The sequence below is a fragment of the Saccostrea echinata genome, unplaced genomic scaffold (genome assembly GCF_033153115.1).
Source record: "Saccostrea echinata isolate AGI-Se365-2 ecotype Australia unplaced genomic scaffold, CSIRO_AGI_Sech_v1 ptg000001l, whole genome shotgun sequence".
Lineage (NCBI taxonomy): Eukaryota > Metazoa > Mollusca > Bivalvia > Ostreida > Ostreidae > Saccostrea > Saccostrea echinata.
In genome coordinates, this window is record NW_026889750.1 from 38870676 (window position 1) to 38887848 (window position 17173).

The 17173-nt window shown below is 33.2% G+C and overlaps 2 protein-coding genes across 2 annotated transcripts; one reads left to right on the plus strand and one right to left on the minus strand.

Annotated features, from left to right (window-relative positions):
• Positions 1–367: 367 nt before the first annotated feature.
• Positions 368–9211, minus strand: LOC133197383 (protein FRA10AC1 homolog). The gene is made up of 13 exons (XM_061333391.1): positions 9182–9211; positions 9040–9098; positions 7531–7617; positions 7406–7451; positions 6600–6676; positions 6160–6237; positions 5659–5743; positions 4961–5006; positions 4567–4680; positions 3742–3784; positions 2367–2464; positions 800–908; positions 368–434 (listed from the first exon to the last, which is right to left on the minus strand). The coding sequence occupies exons 1-13, from the start codon at positions 9209–9211 to the stop codon at positions 392–394; spliced, it is 915 nt and encodes a 304-aa protein (XP_061189375.1). The 3' UTR covers positions 368–391.
• Positions 9212–9478: 267 nt separating this feature from the next.
• On the plus strand, positions 9479–16666 carry LOC133197391 (exosome complex component CSL4-like). The gene is made up of 8 exons (XM_061333402.1): positions 9479–9506; positions 13411–13532; positions 13827–13898; positions 14041–14129; positions 14235–14268; positions 16186–16236; positions 16338–16419; positions 16530–16666. Exons 1-8 carry the CDS (start codon positions 9479–9481, stop codon positions 16643–16645), a joined length of 594 nt encoding a protein of 197 aa, XP_061189386.1. The 3' UTR covers positions 16646–16666.
• Positions 16667–17173: the final 507 nt, after the last annotated feature.

Here is a 17173-nt window from a genome sequence, read left to right on the forward strand (position 1 = left end):
AATTTTAGCGAGGGTTCAATTTTGCCATTTTTGGCCAGGATTTTGAGATCGCTAAAATTGAATACTGCTAGCAATTCATTCTGTATTGGAAGGTACCGTTTTCTTTCTGGGCATCATTAAAATGCTAAAACTACTTCTCGCTAAAATGTAATGCTTATTTTTAAGGACAAATCGCTAAATTTGCATCTCGCTAAAAAATCCACTTTTACGATATGTTTGAACTTCAAAAGAATTGCATCTTCCCCTAGGGTATGTGCCTCTCGAGACAGAGAAGGGAATCAATTTTGTCATGGGGTTGTCAAAGTCAGATATTGACAAGATTAAAAGATAGGAATAATACATGGGTTGATTGGAAATACACAAACAATTTCTTTTTAATTCATATAGTTTATTATAAAAACATATCTTCAAAGTAATCTTCGAATTCTTCTTCTCTGAAATAAGAAAACAAACATGCATGAAGAGTTTAGAGATTTAAGCAATCATTGAAATTTTATTTTGAAGAGAACGGAATGAGACAATTTTTTTTTTTTTGTATGCAATCCCAAATAAATTCACAAACGATCCATGAAATAATAGCTAGTTTTCATCTTGCTGCAAATTAAGATTTAAATAATGTTTCATATTATCATCATCCTTTAATATTAGATAGAAAGAATTATTCCTAGAGTTAAGATAATTCTGTGTCAGAATGTACAATCATGGGTTGTAATTTGTAAACTTTGAAACGTAAATATGGAGTCTTATATTAGCCATTCCTTTGTTGTGTTTTGAAGTTATGAATTCTCTGATTTAATACCTAGATTTTTCCTCTGATATTTTTGCTGGGCCACTCCATAATGATTTCTCTTCTTCACTAGACTTTTCCTTCTTCCTACTTGATGAACCCCCAGGGTGTTCTGTGTCTTCTAGAAAATCCCAAGTATAAACACTTCATAACACAACATACATGTAACAAACTGTCCAATACTCTCTACTGATAATACTATAACTGTTTAGAAGTACTTTACAAATTGTCAATATATTCTCTCTGCTGATAATAAATAGTTTACCTGTTTACATTACAATTTATTCAAATTTGCAATATTCTTTGTCCTGAAATAACTACACCTGTTTACATGAACATATTCATTACAAACACTTTACCTGTTTACATGTTCATTACAAACTGTCCTAATTTTCTTTGTTGATGATCCTACACATATTTACTAGTTCATTTCATACTCTAGAAAATTCTTGTAATGTACCTGTTTACAACTATGCTTTACTTGTTCATAACTATTCTGTACCTGTTTATGACTATTCTGTACCTCTTTATGACTATTCTTAACATGTTTATGACTATTCTGTACCTGTTCACACCTATTCTGTACCTGTTTAGGAATATTCTGTACCAGTTTTGGGCTATTCTGTATATGTTTATGACTATTCTGTACCTGTTTAGGACTATTCTATACCAGTTTTTGGCTATTCTGTATATGTTTATGACTATTCTGTACCTGTTTAGGACTATTCTGTACCAGTTTTTGGCTATTCTGTATATGTTTATGACTATTCTGTACCTGTTTAGGACTATTCTATACCAGTTTTTGGCTATTGTGTATATGTTTATGACTATTCCGTACCTGTTTAGTGTTTAGGCCTATTCTGTACCAGTTTTTGGCTATTCTGTATATGTTTATGACTATTTCGTACCTGTTTAGGCCTATTCTGTACCAGTTTTTGGCTATTGTGTATATGTTTATGACTATTCCGTACCTGTTTAGGCCTATTCTGTACCAGTTTTTGGCTATTGTGTATATGTTTATGACTATTCCGTACCTGTTTAGGCCTATTCTGTACCAGTTTTGGCTATTGTGTATATGTTTATGACTATTCCGTACCTGTTTTGGACTATTCTGTACCAGTTTTTGGCTATTCTGTATATGTTTATGACTATTCCGTACCTGTTTAGGACTATTCTGTACCAGGTACAATATTCTCTCTGCTTTAATAACTGTTGCTTAAACCTATGTGAAGGTTCACAGCATACTGTCCTATATTTTCTGTGTTGATAATACTATACCTTTTCACAAGTTCATTACTCAGTCATTGTTTTTGAAATTTTTACTGCCCAATTAAAAATTTCTGTCCTATATTTTCTGTATTGACCATGTTATACTCTGAACAGACCATTATGATATTGCTTTCCAGTATTCTCAGTTTCAGCAAATCTATTAATGGTTATTGTCCAATATTTACGGGTTGACATTACTGTACTTTTATAAAGGTCCATTGCAATATTACAGTCCAATATTCTCTGTTTTAATGACTATAACTTGTACCTCTTTTAAGCAGTAGTAATTTCTATGTTGACTATACTTAACCTGTTTCTGATGAACTCCTGTGATGAGATTTGTGTTTTTTGTAACTTGATTCAACTTGTTTGTCCTTCTTTTTCTTTTTAGGAAGTATTTCTTTCTTTCTGAAAAGGTTAGAAAGATGTTACAAGAATTAATTTAATCAAATTTTGGATACAAGTATATTCTTTGTATAACAATTGTGACACAATTGCGGTGTTTTTCTTTGACGTTTGCTGTTCTGTATTAGCAATAGAGAACAAGACTACAGTGGGCGGAGCTACTTTCTGTTCTGTATTAACCCTGTATACTGTCTTGTATTAGCCAACTGTTCTGTATCTAAAATACAGCACGAGCACGGTCTAAAAATAAATCTGATTCAATTTATCAAAAGCACGCACAAATAGTAAATGCTGATTTTTTTCCTATCATAAATTTTGAAGAAATATTTCCTTAGGAATGTAAAATGTTAAAATTTCTCAATCAGTTTTAAAAAATTATTCCACACAGAATCTACCCGTTATTTCGATCCAAACGAAAAGGAAAATTCGCAATTATGGAAAACATCCTATTTTGGATAAATTCCTGAAAACCTGTTTGCTTTCCCTGCCTTTTGTGTCCCCTTCAAAATAGTAAAGCCAATGGGTTCGCGGATGCAGCATACATTACGTGAAATTCGCATCCCTCCTCCCCCCATTTTCCACTCTTCTCATGCAAACTCTATCAAGTCCATTTTTCAGGGTTTTTTTTAATTTCATCTTAAGTCCTTATCGCTGACGACTGCCACACATCTCTTTCACTTCGTTTTATATGTCGCATTTCAATAAGAAAATAAAAATCCATAACATCAAAGTCCATCGAAAAACTGTCTGTATCACCTGTATGTGTATCTAGTTTAACTGAGATTTTAATACCCCTGAAATAAATTAGGAACAATCTTCATCTACAACAAGGTTAAATCGTCCACCTTATCAATAAAGACTCACTTCAAGTCTGTTACGTCTACCCCGTTGTCAAAACTAATCTGACTAAATCTTACGTTGTCCGTGGAAATATATACACTGCAGATGTATACTCCCTGTCGAGGCCTCATCTACAGAGAGAACAAATGAACTCTGGCGGAAGTTTGGATGCTGCACAGCTATGAAGTGGACGATGCTTTTTTTTATTGATCGTGTCACAAATCATTTAGAGAACTCTACAGGTTCTGTATCATAGATACAAATTTGGTGGTGGAGACTCGTGCTATGCACTCGTCCACCCCCAAATTTGTATCTACGATACAGTACCCGTCTCATTCTCTAAATAATACATAAAATGCAATGAAGTTTTTGTAAATCAAATTTTAATGGTTTTAAACATTCATTAAATTTCAAATATTCATTTTTATGTCTATACTTACTTATGATGGTAATTTAATTTGTATGAGCAATCTGGGCAGAGTCCTAAAAATAGATGCAAATAACATCAAATGTATCAGTTTGCCCCATTCCTTTCAGTATCTTTTGAAATTTGCTTCAAGCTGAACACTATTCATAAATAGGCATTTGCCGTATTAGTTTTCCTATCTCCGCTATCAGCACTAGGGTATGTAAACCCTTCACATTTGTTACACCTGACTGCTTTTATCTGTCACTTTTGCATATAGTACATGTTTATCTTACATTGTTTTTTTTGTTTACATTTTATTTTATTGAACCTGCATTTCTGCTTATTTCACTTTGTAATGCATTAAACAGTGCAAATTGATATTGAATATCTTTGGTGGCTATTTTTCCTGACGTGGCCAAGGCATAAGAAATCATTTTTTAGTCAAGCCCAAGTCTAACAATTTGACAATGAAAGAGACATCTGTTCAGGTACACTCCATGAAGCAAAATACATTGAATCATGAACAGAGCTGAGTTTTACTTAAGGCTGAAGGAGTACAACCTAGAGGAGACAAATATGGCAGACAAAGCTAACTCTATTCCTTTTACAAATTGTGTTCAGCTTTAAGGATTTACAGAATTTGGCATTTAACTTAACACAGCTTTGGTTCTATTAAAAGCCAAATTGAAACAATTGTAGAATAGCACAATCTCAAGTAATATTCATTTCAACCTTTATCAATCTAGATAAGTAGTTAGATGAACATTAGCTTTTCACTCCCCTTTCCTGTGCATTGTGATAATGTACAAGACATTGTCACTGAACTGTATTTTATTATTTTAGTTAATTCACTTACTTAGTTTCACAAGAGCATTTTTCTTTTCTTGATCCTCAACATATGCAAAGTTAACTTCCCAGCTTCTCAAGCCATTTTTTTCATTGCATTTTCTATTACCACAGCTAAAATGACCTTAATATAAAATTTTTATACATTTACTATTTATTTTGCCCATAAACATTTTGCATGCTGTATCCAAAATATCATTAAGTGCAAAGGAAACATCATCTCTAAAGTCTTAAATGTTTATGTGTATACAAGAATCATCAATTACTGACATACATGCATAAACATATAATCAAGCCTGATATGTTGATCTTTTTATTCTGATTAACAAATAAGGATAATATTAATAATTTTAATATGACTACCTTCATGAACTTTTGTGTAAAATTTCTTATTTTGTAAATACCTTTTCCTTCTACAACCTCTTTCTCTGTTCTCCATCTCATGGCAACCTGAAAAATTCCTTTCTTTTTCAAAGAGATCTACATTTGAAATGCTTCTTACATCAGGCCTCTTTTCAAATATTCCCTTTACATCTTGTGTACAAACCAGTCTTTGTATACAGAGACTTTTAAATGTATTCAAAAGTAAGGAGTGGAATTTTAAATTTAGAGAGTCTATAAATAACTCTTTTCTACCTTATTTTAATGAATCTTAATTTTATAGAGTCTATAGATAAATCTTTCCATCTCATTTCATTGAATCTTAATTTTAAGGAGTCTATAAATAACTCTTTTCTATCTTATTTTAATGAATCTTTATTTTAAAGAATCTATAAATAAGTTTTTTTTCTACATGCACCTTATTTTTCTGAATCTTAATTTTAGAGAGTCTTTAACAACTGGTAATTCTTTTCTACCTTTTTATCCCGAATCTTAATATTAAAGAGTCTATAAATAACTTTCTTCTAACTTATTTTCCTGAATCTTAATTTTAGAGAGTCTATAAATAACTCTTTCTAATTTATTTTTTGGAGAGTTTATAAATAATTCTTTTCTACACTTATTTTCCTGGATCTTAATTTTGGAGAGTTTATAAATAATTCTTTTCTACATCATTTTCCTGAATCTTAATTTAGAGAGTCTATAAATAACTTTTTTCTACCTTATTTTCCTTGTACCGACTTAGGTCTGTTATGCAGTATTCTTTAAACAATTTGTCATAGTATTTCTTGGCTAGCCTCTTCTCCCTGTCAAAGTACATCTAGCTTTCATTAAATAATTACATGCATATATTCCAAAGGATTTTAAATTTTTAATACATGTATTCAGAATCAATTTTCCCTTGACCTTAGACTTAAGTATCTTGGACATGTACTATGTTCCATTAAACAAGATTTGTTGATATCCATTTTTCTAGATATCATCCTTCGTATAAAAAGCATGGTTTACACAATGAATTGTAGAAAAGTTAAAATGTCACTCCAAAAACAGCCAAAGACTATTACTCAGGGTTCAGTATCTCTATCTTTGTTACAATAAGATTTTTTTCTCTGCTTTCAAATATGATAGGTCTATCAGAGGGAGATCCAATATCATTTTTTCCAACATTTTCTTATTATGATGAGAGAAGAAATACATGAGAGTACCTCCCACAGTGACTCACCATGTGTCAGCTTCATCCTCATTCCACAGAAATTTGTGATGTTCTTTAATCACATCCATATCTGTCTTGTCTTTGGAACTATACAAATAGAATGCCCACATTATATATGGATGTATTTAAATTAATAACAGTATATCCTTCTAAAGAAAATTCACAGACATGTGTTTACAAAGTAAAAATTAAACTTCTACTTTGTATTCAGTTATATGCACAGTTGAACTTTGATATCTCAAACATTGATATCTCAAATTCCAGGGATAACGTCAAAATGAGTTGGAAGTCCCACTTTTTTCATTACATGTATGTCTTTATCATGTTTATACCCTGTTATATCCAATCTTAAGTTTTTACTTTGTCCCATCAAGTTCAAGACAATGACATTTGACTTAATGTGTCCTAAAACACTCCTTTTTCCAATTTGTTTAAAGCATTGTACTTACTTGTCTCTTTTGAAGAATTTTTCTGATCCTCCATAATACTGAATGTAATCATTCACATACTTCTTATGCCTGGTGTACTAGTATTGTTAAGACTATAAACTATACCCAGCACACACTATTAATGACTTGAAAGGCCAGAGTAACAAATGGCCGAGTCATTTTAAGAATCATTTGAAATTTTTGAGGGGCAGTTCTTAAAATTAATTTAAAAGTTTTGCAACTAGATTTTATTTGAATAATCAATTTCCTGGAGAAAACAAATCAAAGGCAAAAAGATTTTTTTTTTGTGAGCTGACCTTAAGGATACTCCAGCATGCTAGAAGTTCACAGCGAGATACTTTTGACTTGACGTTGCAGCATATAAGGAGCGTAGGGACGTTAACCAAGGCTCTTTCTTCTGGGAGTAACCTTAAGGATATCTGCTCCTAGCCATGAATGATAACTCTTAAATTTATTATTAATTCAAAAATCTCAAAATGAAGCTTGAAACTGAAATATTTTAGTACAATAATTTTCATTTCATGCATCTCAATATGATTCAAGATTCTTTGAACTCTTAAAAATGGACTAATAAAAAAATTGACATTTGTGCCCAATAAAAGCATAAAAATATATGCTCATTTGGTCAATTGTTGAGACAGTTGTAAAACACTGATAAATTACCAGAATTTACAAGTTAAAAGGAAAGGGAAAAGAATTGATGTGTCTAAGTTAAAGAAATTTGCCTTGCACTAAAGTAAACTTTTCACAGATTATAAATTATAACTGTTTCAGATTTTGATTAAGTCATAGTAATATAAGGATACTGCATCCATACTGAGGATTTGCATTCTGTGAATCTTGCCTTCCTCCCTGAAAAAGAACTTGAAAAAGGTAAATCATGTCTTAGGGTGAGCATTATTCATTCACAAAGAAACTACAGCCACCATACCTCCCATACTCGTCTTCCAGTTCTCGTTTGTTGGCGACCTTTTCTGTTGTCTTCTGACGCTCTGGAACAAGATCATGTCTCCTGGACCTTTGTTAATGAGAAAGGTACAACAGAAGTCAGATAAATAATATTCATATTTCCAGAGCACATATTCATAGCATACCTCTACTGAATCACATACAGGTAAACTTCATTATCTCGACATTGACGGGACCACCGCAAAATGTCGAGATATCCGAGGTGTCGAGATATCAGAGTTGAGACTTGACGTCCAAGATTTCATTGCATAGCAAAACAGACAAGCTTATTATATGTGCATGACTTTAATATAGACTGTAGCTCAACATATTTCAGAATTCCCTCTATTTTTATTAAAAATCTAAGAAGTTATTATAAAACGTGTTCTTTATCGAAATCTTTCCAAATTCACAAAGTTTCAGTACAAAGTTACAGCATTGAGCTGCATTTGCATGTAACTTGCCTTTTCTTCTGAACAGGATATGAAATGCGCTCTATAAACTTCGAACCGTATAAAGTCGACATTAGATATACGGTAAAAAAAATTAAATGCGGATTATTTTTTTCTTATTTCATTCAGGAAGAATGTACATTAAAATTAATTTTTTTAAAGAGATTTGAGTATCTAAACTGACGTAGTGATGTTACAGATAACGAATTACAGCTGATTCGGTCAATCGTGTCGTTAATTGGATTGTTTCCTGTTGAATACATTTTATCTACAGAATATCATTAAAACATTTTTTCTTAATTCCTTAGTTTGAATTATTCAGTGTGTTTGTTATTCATTGTAATTTAGTTATCTTTTTTCAAATTTAATAGTTATGTTAGGTTTCGATATAAATAACAGTCTCTACATCTACACAGAATAGTGTAGATTTAGCAATGATATGACCCAAGCTCAATTAACTTCTCAAAGACGCCGAAGGGGCTTGGGATTCACCTACAAACACAGTTTATAGAATTAATTAAGCAGCGTTTAGTCAAAACATGGGTGTGAAAGGTGTGAAACTTTGACGACATCGAGATACCCGGAGTCATCCGTGCGTGACGAGCGACCCTATCTGACAAACAGTTAGGTTCAGTGGAGCAGAAAATTGCCGATGTCGACATATACCAGGTAAATTTTGCTCTTGGGACTGTGAATATACATCGAGATAACCCGGGTTGTCGACATTACCAAGGTCGACATATCAGAGTTTTTGCAAATCATTTATATAGTAAATACTGCCGGGACCACAGAAGGATGTCGACATATCCCAGGTTGTCGACATATCCGATGTCGAGATACCGAAGTTTACCTGTATCACTTTATCACATCTAATATTCTCTGATTGTATGACTGAATTTGTGCATCATAATAAGGCAAAATCTCTTCTCTTTAGTGAAATCAAGTAGATATATAAAATATATTTGACTCATGACCAAAACTATCAAGCTGATAATAAGAATTTAAAAACACACTAGGCCTATAGATATGAAAGTACTTGCCTCCTTTCCTTTTCTGCATCAGAATCGAAATCTGAGGTGTATCCACCTCCAGTATGAATCTGTGGGGTGAAAAAAGGTATATTTTAAAAGACGCCAGTTCAGTCTATTTAAAGTCTATTCATGTAACATGTCTGATGCCTACCCGAGAGAAGTCTATGCTCTCCTCTGACATTTTGTTTACAAATTAAACGGAAGTGAAACGGACTTACCCATAAAAGAAAAAGGGGTAACATTTCTGTACACTTAAAAAATTTCAAATATTTAGGGAAAACCCAGAGCAGAATTGAACTTCTTTAATATTTTTATATTAAGCAATGTACTTGCATTGAATTCGTCATTTCTTCTGAAAATTTCGAAGCATCATTCCATAAATGAATTTGGCGTTATGTAGACGAACCCCCCCCCCTTTTGCGCGGACGAGTTCATTTAACAAAAAAAGATGGCTGCGCCCACAATCAGTGTTCCAGGTACTGACAATTTTATGATCTCATTGATTTTAGAAGTTTTTCATAAACACGAAAAAATCAGGAAGTACAAATCATTTCACAGAGGTTTACTCACCGATTTTTAATCCCATAAGTATGAAAGAGGTTATTTTTTATATGTATATCGACATTCTCATGGTTCTGTTCAAGACTGTCTTATTGTTTTTCGTGCCCGATTAAAATTGACAGGTATGTCATCTCAGTGCTTTTGTCAAAATGAATATATTATCACTTCTTTCATACTATTTTTAAATATCTCACTTCTCATTTGTCTGCTACTGGTAAAAAGGCTTGTCACAGTTAAAATATTTGATGAGCTTTACGTTGTCGATCACCTCCAAAGGCGCTCCCAATGCATAGTAAAATTCTATAACACCTATTCTCACATAATCCGTCCATATGCGCTATTTGGATGTCGCAAGCAATTTAAATTACATTATTATTAAAATAATTGGTAAATTTTGTAGTGTTTTCGTTTGTGATACGTCTAGTTACCAAACCAACATCGTTAAGTGTTAATACACAGGTTAAAACTTCCATGGGATCCAAGTATATAGTCTAATAAATGGCTTCTCGATCTGTCGCTTAGGCAAAAGGCAAAGTTTGGACCAATGAATAAAACAAAACAATTACATTTTATGCTAAAAAGCACGACTTTTACATATAACAATGCATGAATATATTGATTTTTCACACTTTTAGATATTTGTCTACAGTGAAATTTTTAAAAAATATAAAATAACTTTGTCGCTAAATTTCTGTAATTTACGTTATCAAAATCTTAGTATTTGTGTAAACAGCATAAAAGGGTATCTAAAAACATAAAATATCTACTAGAATATCCAACAAAGTCCATAAAATGCAATCAGAAACAAAGAAAAGTTATATGACAGAATACTTACAGAAACACATTGGTCTTTTAACCAGAGGTGAGTGGTTCGTTTTAAGGATGTATTTTACGTTATCAACGATACTTAGAGAATACAAGTAAAATTGTCTTTGCATATTAATTTATTTCTTCTTCCTGACCTACCAAACACTTAAAATATTAAAACGAACATTGATCTGTGCGACTACACATTTTACACCAATTAATCTGATAGAAAGTAATTTACGTTATGTAATTTACGTTATCAGTATAATACATATATGGTACCTATCTTGCAAATAAGACGTCGGGACAATACGTGACCATGCAGGAAACGTTATTGGTTTCTTCTCAAAAGCATCTTAACATCACCGAACTTCCGATGTAGATCTGATGCAGGAAGCGCCATCAGATAACATAAATTATGTGTTACCTTTAACAACTTTCAAATAATTCCTCAAAGATGTATTTTTGGCGTGAATTTCAGTTGATTTTACAAACAAGGTGTACTTCTATTTATTTGTAGCAATATTTTATGCATAAATCTCTCTCCATTGATTACTTGATGAAGCAAAACATTCATAACGTAAATTACAGTAAAAATAACATAAATCAAATATAATTTAATTGCCTTCCTCCGTAATTATATTTCATAGATTTCATTTAACAGAGATTGTAAAGTCAAAAGCAGAAATTAAAAAAGCATATGGGGAATAAAAGAGGAAAAAATAGGGAGAGGCATAACTAGAGAAAGATAGGAAAAAATACATACCAACAGCAGATCTTACATTGTCATTATATTTAACTGTGAATCTCTCAAAAGGATGAAAAATAATCAGTGTTTGTGGCATTTTGTGGGCAATTGAAAATAATGCATGTCATTAGATAGATGAAAATAAGTTCAAGAAAATATTAATTTTTGGTTTGAATACCAGTAAAATTGTAATTTACATTATCAATATATTTCTTTAAGAAAAACCAATTTAGAATTTTCACAGTCTCTTCCCAAATTAAATTTTAAAATCCTCTTCTCTTATGATTCATAAACATAAAAGTAAGTCGCACAGGAATTCAGCTTAAACATTTCTAGTAAGAGGGAACAGAATTATTTCAGTTGGAAAATAAGATTAAAGCAAATAAAATTTGTTAATTACAAATTAAGAGAAAAACACTGGCAAAAAACAAAATTTTCGAAGTATTTTTATTAGTACAGACATAGTGCTAAAAAAATCCAAGTGAAACTGAATATTCATTTTGGCAATAAAACGATTTTTGACGGGTTCATTTCGACGTAAGAGTTCTGATATTTTGAAAAATAATTCTCCCATGATTTGTTTGCTAAAAAACATCGACTTCTCCCCCAAATAATGACTTTATTTTTTTAATGAAAGTTATGCTGCATGTGGACGGATTATGTGAGAATAGGTGATAAATGACAAGATAAGTACAGTAAAACTCTGTTATGACGAGGTCACTGGGACCTGTGAAATTACTTTGCAATATCTATAATTTGTTAGATCCGTTTAAGGAATTGGTAAAATTTATATAGCTGGGGATCCAAGAAAACTTCACTATTTCCATGAATTCGCAATATCCATGTTTGTACTAAGTTATATTTACAGTACTTTCTTTTGTATGTAAGGGATTTATTGTACAGAGAGGCGTGGCAGTCAAGTCGCGCAGCGACGAGACTGTCACGCCTCTCTGTACAATAACTCCCTTACAAACGAAAGAAAGTGTCTGTAAATGTCTTGTGTCATGGTCATTTGCATAGCCACTCCTTCAGCACCAATCTGCACACGACATTACGTCACAGGCCTTGGTCCATCGTAAGTGTACATGGTGTTCAAACAAAGCAGAAAGTATGAAGGAGATTGTTGCATTGAAAAATCAAGCGATGTTAAACGAGTGTGCAATTGTATTTGATGGATTAATTTAAGCAGCATGAGTATTTCCAAAACCATAATATACACAGGCACAATACTGGAAACTTTGATCCACCCGCACTATGATCCCCTGTACTGTTACTAGGAATACGCTTGCATGTCCTGAAGAAATCTGAGTCAAGTACTGTAGCCACAAGTGTGAAAATTATGGAATGTAGTGTGAAAGAGCCCAAATACATGCATATACGAACATGTATCCGTTTGCATGTAACTCAAGGAACCCAGAAAACAGGTGCTATTAAGGGAATCATCGAACTGTGCGTGTTTTCAATATTGTCACATTTCAGTTATATGTTTTAATTAATTCGATACATGAAATTCTGTGTGTGTGTTTTTTTTTAAAATTTGTTTAAAGCAGTTAACTGAGTTTCCATGTATTCCTCTTGAAACTGGTTCTCACGTACGCATTTTCAGATTGAAGGGAGGGGGTTGAATTTTGTGTGGTTTCTCATGTTTCTTCCGCATAGGTTGTATATACTTACAGAAATTGAAGAAAAAATATTCAAAAAGTATTGAGTTCTTTTGGAAGTTATTGTACAGTACATTGGAAGCTATTGTACGGCTAAGCTCCGCCCCTAGAAATTACAGTACGTTGGAATTCAGCCAACGCTTTTCTATTTGATTTAAAGTATGGCTAACATCAAAAGAAAAAGTACCGCATCATGACAAAAACAAGTTTTACTATATATATAGGTCCACCCCCTATACTGTCTTCAAAAAGGTTTGTTAACTTGTGTAATTCTTCCTTGTATATTGGTTTAGATTATAACCTTGTGTTTGTAGTCTTTGAAAGCAAAAACAATTAGTGTTGGGCGTGCCACAAAGTAACTCAGATTTCAAAAGTTTAACATTTGAATGAATTTCAAATAAGATCACATGACTGTATCAGCAATATGGTAGAACACAGTTGACGTCTGAGGTTAGTGTGCGAGGTATGAGCCACCAGAGGAGCTCCGAGTGAAATACAGTAATGCTATGTTAGCAATCTCTCAAATTTGGATAAACTGATTAAGGTGTCTTAATACATTGACCTTATTAATGTAATGAGTATTTTCAATTGATGATTTTCAAGGTCAGAGAATTTGTCGTTTAGAGGAGACTTGTGAGGGAGGCAGTGGTACTTACTCCAGGAATGGCTATATCTACTCTAGTCTAGCTGGCTATCTACAGACTTCTCAAAATGAGGATGGAAAGGTATATTCTACTGTGAACCAATTCAATAGGGATGTACGCACACACTGCATGGTTAATGGCCTTAGAAATCCACTCCTCTGCTGGTATATCTAAGGAAATCACTAACTTACATTCACTTTTAATTCACAGCCACATGTATTATAAGAATTTTTTGAAATGTAGTATTTTAAGATAAAAAAAAATAATTACCAAAGAAATAAAAGAAATGAGGTGGGAATTCCCAGTATTTTTATATAAATATTGGCAAGGACAGTATGTATTAATTCCTGTCATTTATTTCGTCATGAATTTCAGTCACTTATTCAAGTGAAAACACAAGAAGAACAGAATATTGTTCCCTCATTAGATGCCATTGTTACAACAAGGGTAAGCATTTTAAATCTTTTAATTTCAAATAAAACAAAGTGTGCAGCATTATGCATCATACTGTGTCTGTTGCAGGATACTGCTTTTATCCGTCTAGTGTAGCATACATATACATGTATGTAGCTTCTTTTGACTATTTCAGATAACAAATGTCAACCCTAGATTCTGTAAGTGTATGATTCTCAGTGTGGGAAAAATTCCATTAAAAGAGCCATTCAGGGGACAAATCAGGTAAGAAGAAGGGAATTTTAAATGACCTAAAAAATCAAACTTAGAGTCAGAAGAATCTTTGTACACAGTAAATAATCGAACTTCTTTTTTGTTGCATGTATTAAGGAAAGAGGATGTTCGTGCAACAGAAAAAGATAAGGTATATATGTGTCATTTTAATGACATTCAACTTTTTAGCTCACCTGAGCCAAAGGCTCAAGTGAGCTTTTCTGATCAAAATTTGTCCGTTGTCTGTCGTCGTTGTCGTCGTTGTTGCTGTAAACTTTTCACATTTTCATCTTCTTCTCAAGAACCACTGGGCCAATTTCAACCAAACTTGCCACAAAGTATCCTTGGGTACAGGGGATTCAAGTTTGTTCAAATGAAGGGCCACACCTTCTTCCAAGGGGAGATAATTAAGAATTTGTGAAAAATTAATGGCATCGTTAAAAAATCTTCTTCTCAAGAACCACTGTGCTTGAAAATATGAAACTTATGTGGAAGCATCCTCAGGTAGTGTAGATTCAAGTTTGTTCAAATCATGACCCCTGGGGGTCGGATGGGGCCACAATGGGCGATCAAAGTTTTACATGGGAATATATAGGAAAAATCTTTAAAAATCTTCTTCTCAAGAACAGCAAAGCCATGATTGGTCATATTTATATGGTAGCACCCTCAGATAGTGTAGATTCAAGTTTGTTCAAATCATGACCCCCGGGGGTCGGGTGGGGCCACAATGGGCGATCAAAGTTTTACATAGGAATATATAGGAATAATCTTTAAAAATCTTCTTCTCAAGAACAGCAAAGCCATGATTGGTCATATTTATATGGTAGCATCCTCAGATAGTGTAAATACAAGTTTGTTCAAATCATGACCCCCGGGGGTCTGGTGGGGCCACAATGGGCGATCAAGTTTTACATGGGAATATATAGGAAAAATCTTTAAAAATCTTCTTCTCAAGAACAGCAAAGCCATGATTGGTCATATTTACATGGAAGCATCCTCAGGTAGTGTAGATTCAAGTTTGTTCAAATCATGACCCCCGGGGGTCGGGTGGGGCCACAGTGGGCGATCAAAGTTTTACATAGGAATATAAAGGAAAAATCTTTAAAAAATCTTCTTCTCAAGAACAGCAAAGCCATGATTGGTCATATTTATATGGTAGCATCCTCAGATAGTGTAGATTCAAATTTGTTCAAATCATGACCCCTGGGGGTCGGACGGGGCCACAATGGGCGATCAAAGTTTTCCATAAGAATACATGTATATGGGAAAAATTTTTAAAAATCTTCTTCTCAAGAACAGCAAAGCCATGATTGGATATATTTACATGGAAGCATCCTCAGGTAGTGTAAATACAAGTTTGTTCAAATCATGACCCCCGGGGGTCGGTTGGGGCCACAATGGGCGATCAAAGTTTTACATAGGAATATATAGGAAAAATCTTTAAAAATCTTCTTCTCAAGAACAGCAAAGCCATGATTGGTCATATTTATGTGGAAGCATCCTCAGATAGTGTAGATTCAAATTTGTTCAAATCATGACCCCCGGGGGTCGGGTGGGGCCACAATGGGCGATCAAAGTTTTACATGGGAATATATAGGAAAAATCTTTAAAAATCTTCTTCTCAAGAACAGCAAAGCCATGATTGGTCATATTTATATGGTAGCATCCTCAGATAGTGTAAATACAAGTTTGTTCAAATCATGACCCCTCGGGGTTGGGTGGGGCCACAATGGGCGATCAAAGTTTTACATAGGAATACATAGGTTAAATCTTTAAAAATCTTCTTCTCAAGAACAACAAAGCCATGATTGGTTATAGTTAAATGGAAGCATCCTCAGATAATGTAGATTTAAACTTGTTCAATTCATGACACCCCCCCCCCCCCAAACCACTTTTTTATTTAAACTTTTCAACCTTTCAAGACTGAACTGATTTCTGCTTTTTTCCTAGCCATAGTGCTCAGGTGAGCGATGTGGCCCCTGGGCCTCTTGTTATATTTTAAGTCATGATATTCCAAAAATTATTATAATACATGATATGTCAATAATGCAGAATATTTACATTTTAGGTGGAAATGTACAAATGTTTCAGACCTGGAGATATAGTTGTTGCAAGAGTTGTATCCCTTTGAATCACAATTAAACATTTTACATTTATGTACATGTATTAAGAAATGATATTTTTTGAGTCTCTAAGAAATAATTCCTTAATGTGTACTAGCTTTCATTAGGAGATGCCCATTCTTACCTACTCAGCACAGCAGAAAATGAATTAGGGGTTGTTATGGCAACAAGCGAAGCAGGTACATTGTATATCAGCAAATTTGTTATCAATAGTGTTGTAATTTAAGTTTTTAAGTAATTTGTTGAGTTAAAGTAATTTTTTTTAATATTTTTTTTTAATTACAAACAGGGGCCACCTTGGAACCAATCAGTTGGTGCAAGATGAAATGTCCAAAAACATTGGCAGAGGAGTTCAGGAAGGTTGCCAAAGTTCAACCTAAATATGTACAGTATGCTGGAACTTAATAAAAACAAACAAAACATGAAGTTGTCTACCTCAGTTTATCCAGCATGTATAAAAGAAGTCAAAATAGAATGATATAGATGCTGTATAAATTTACTGTGGGAGTTCTTTGATCAAATCAATTTTTCTTAACAATTGCATTGTTGAATTGACAAAATGAATGAATCCTGTTTGATCAGTTAATAGTTTAATGGTGAATTAACATATTCATCTTGAGGACAAAATTGAAGACTTTTTCCTGCCACCATCTAATTCAGTCCGACCATTTACAATAGATAGGTTTGAATGGCGCATTATAATGTACATGTGAATCCAACTTTATAGATTTGTGAAAATGAGTGTAGCAGGGGCTCTAATCTACATGTGATCTATTTTGCAATTATTTTGATGAGGACTGATGATATGAGATAGGTATAACATGTACATGTATACAGGAGGCATTATCAGATGACAGTATTTTCCCTCCTCTAACAACATTTCAAGTTAATGGTCAGGGAATGTCAACTGGCTACCATTCTATTCTGTATCCA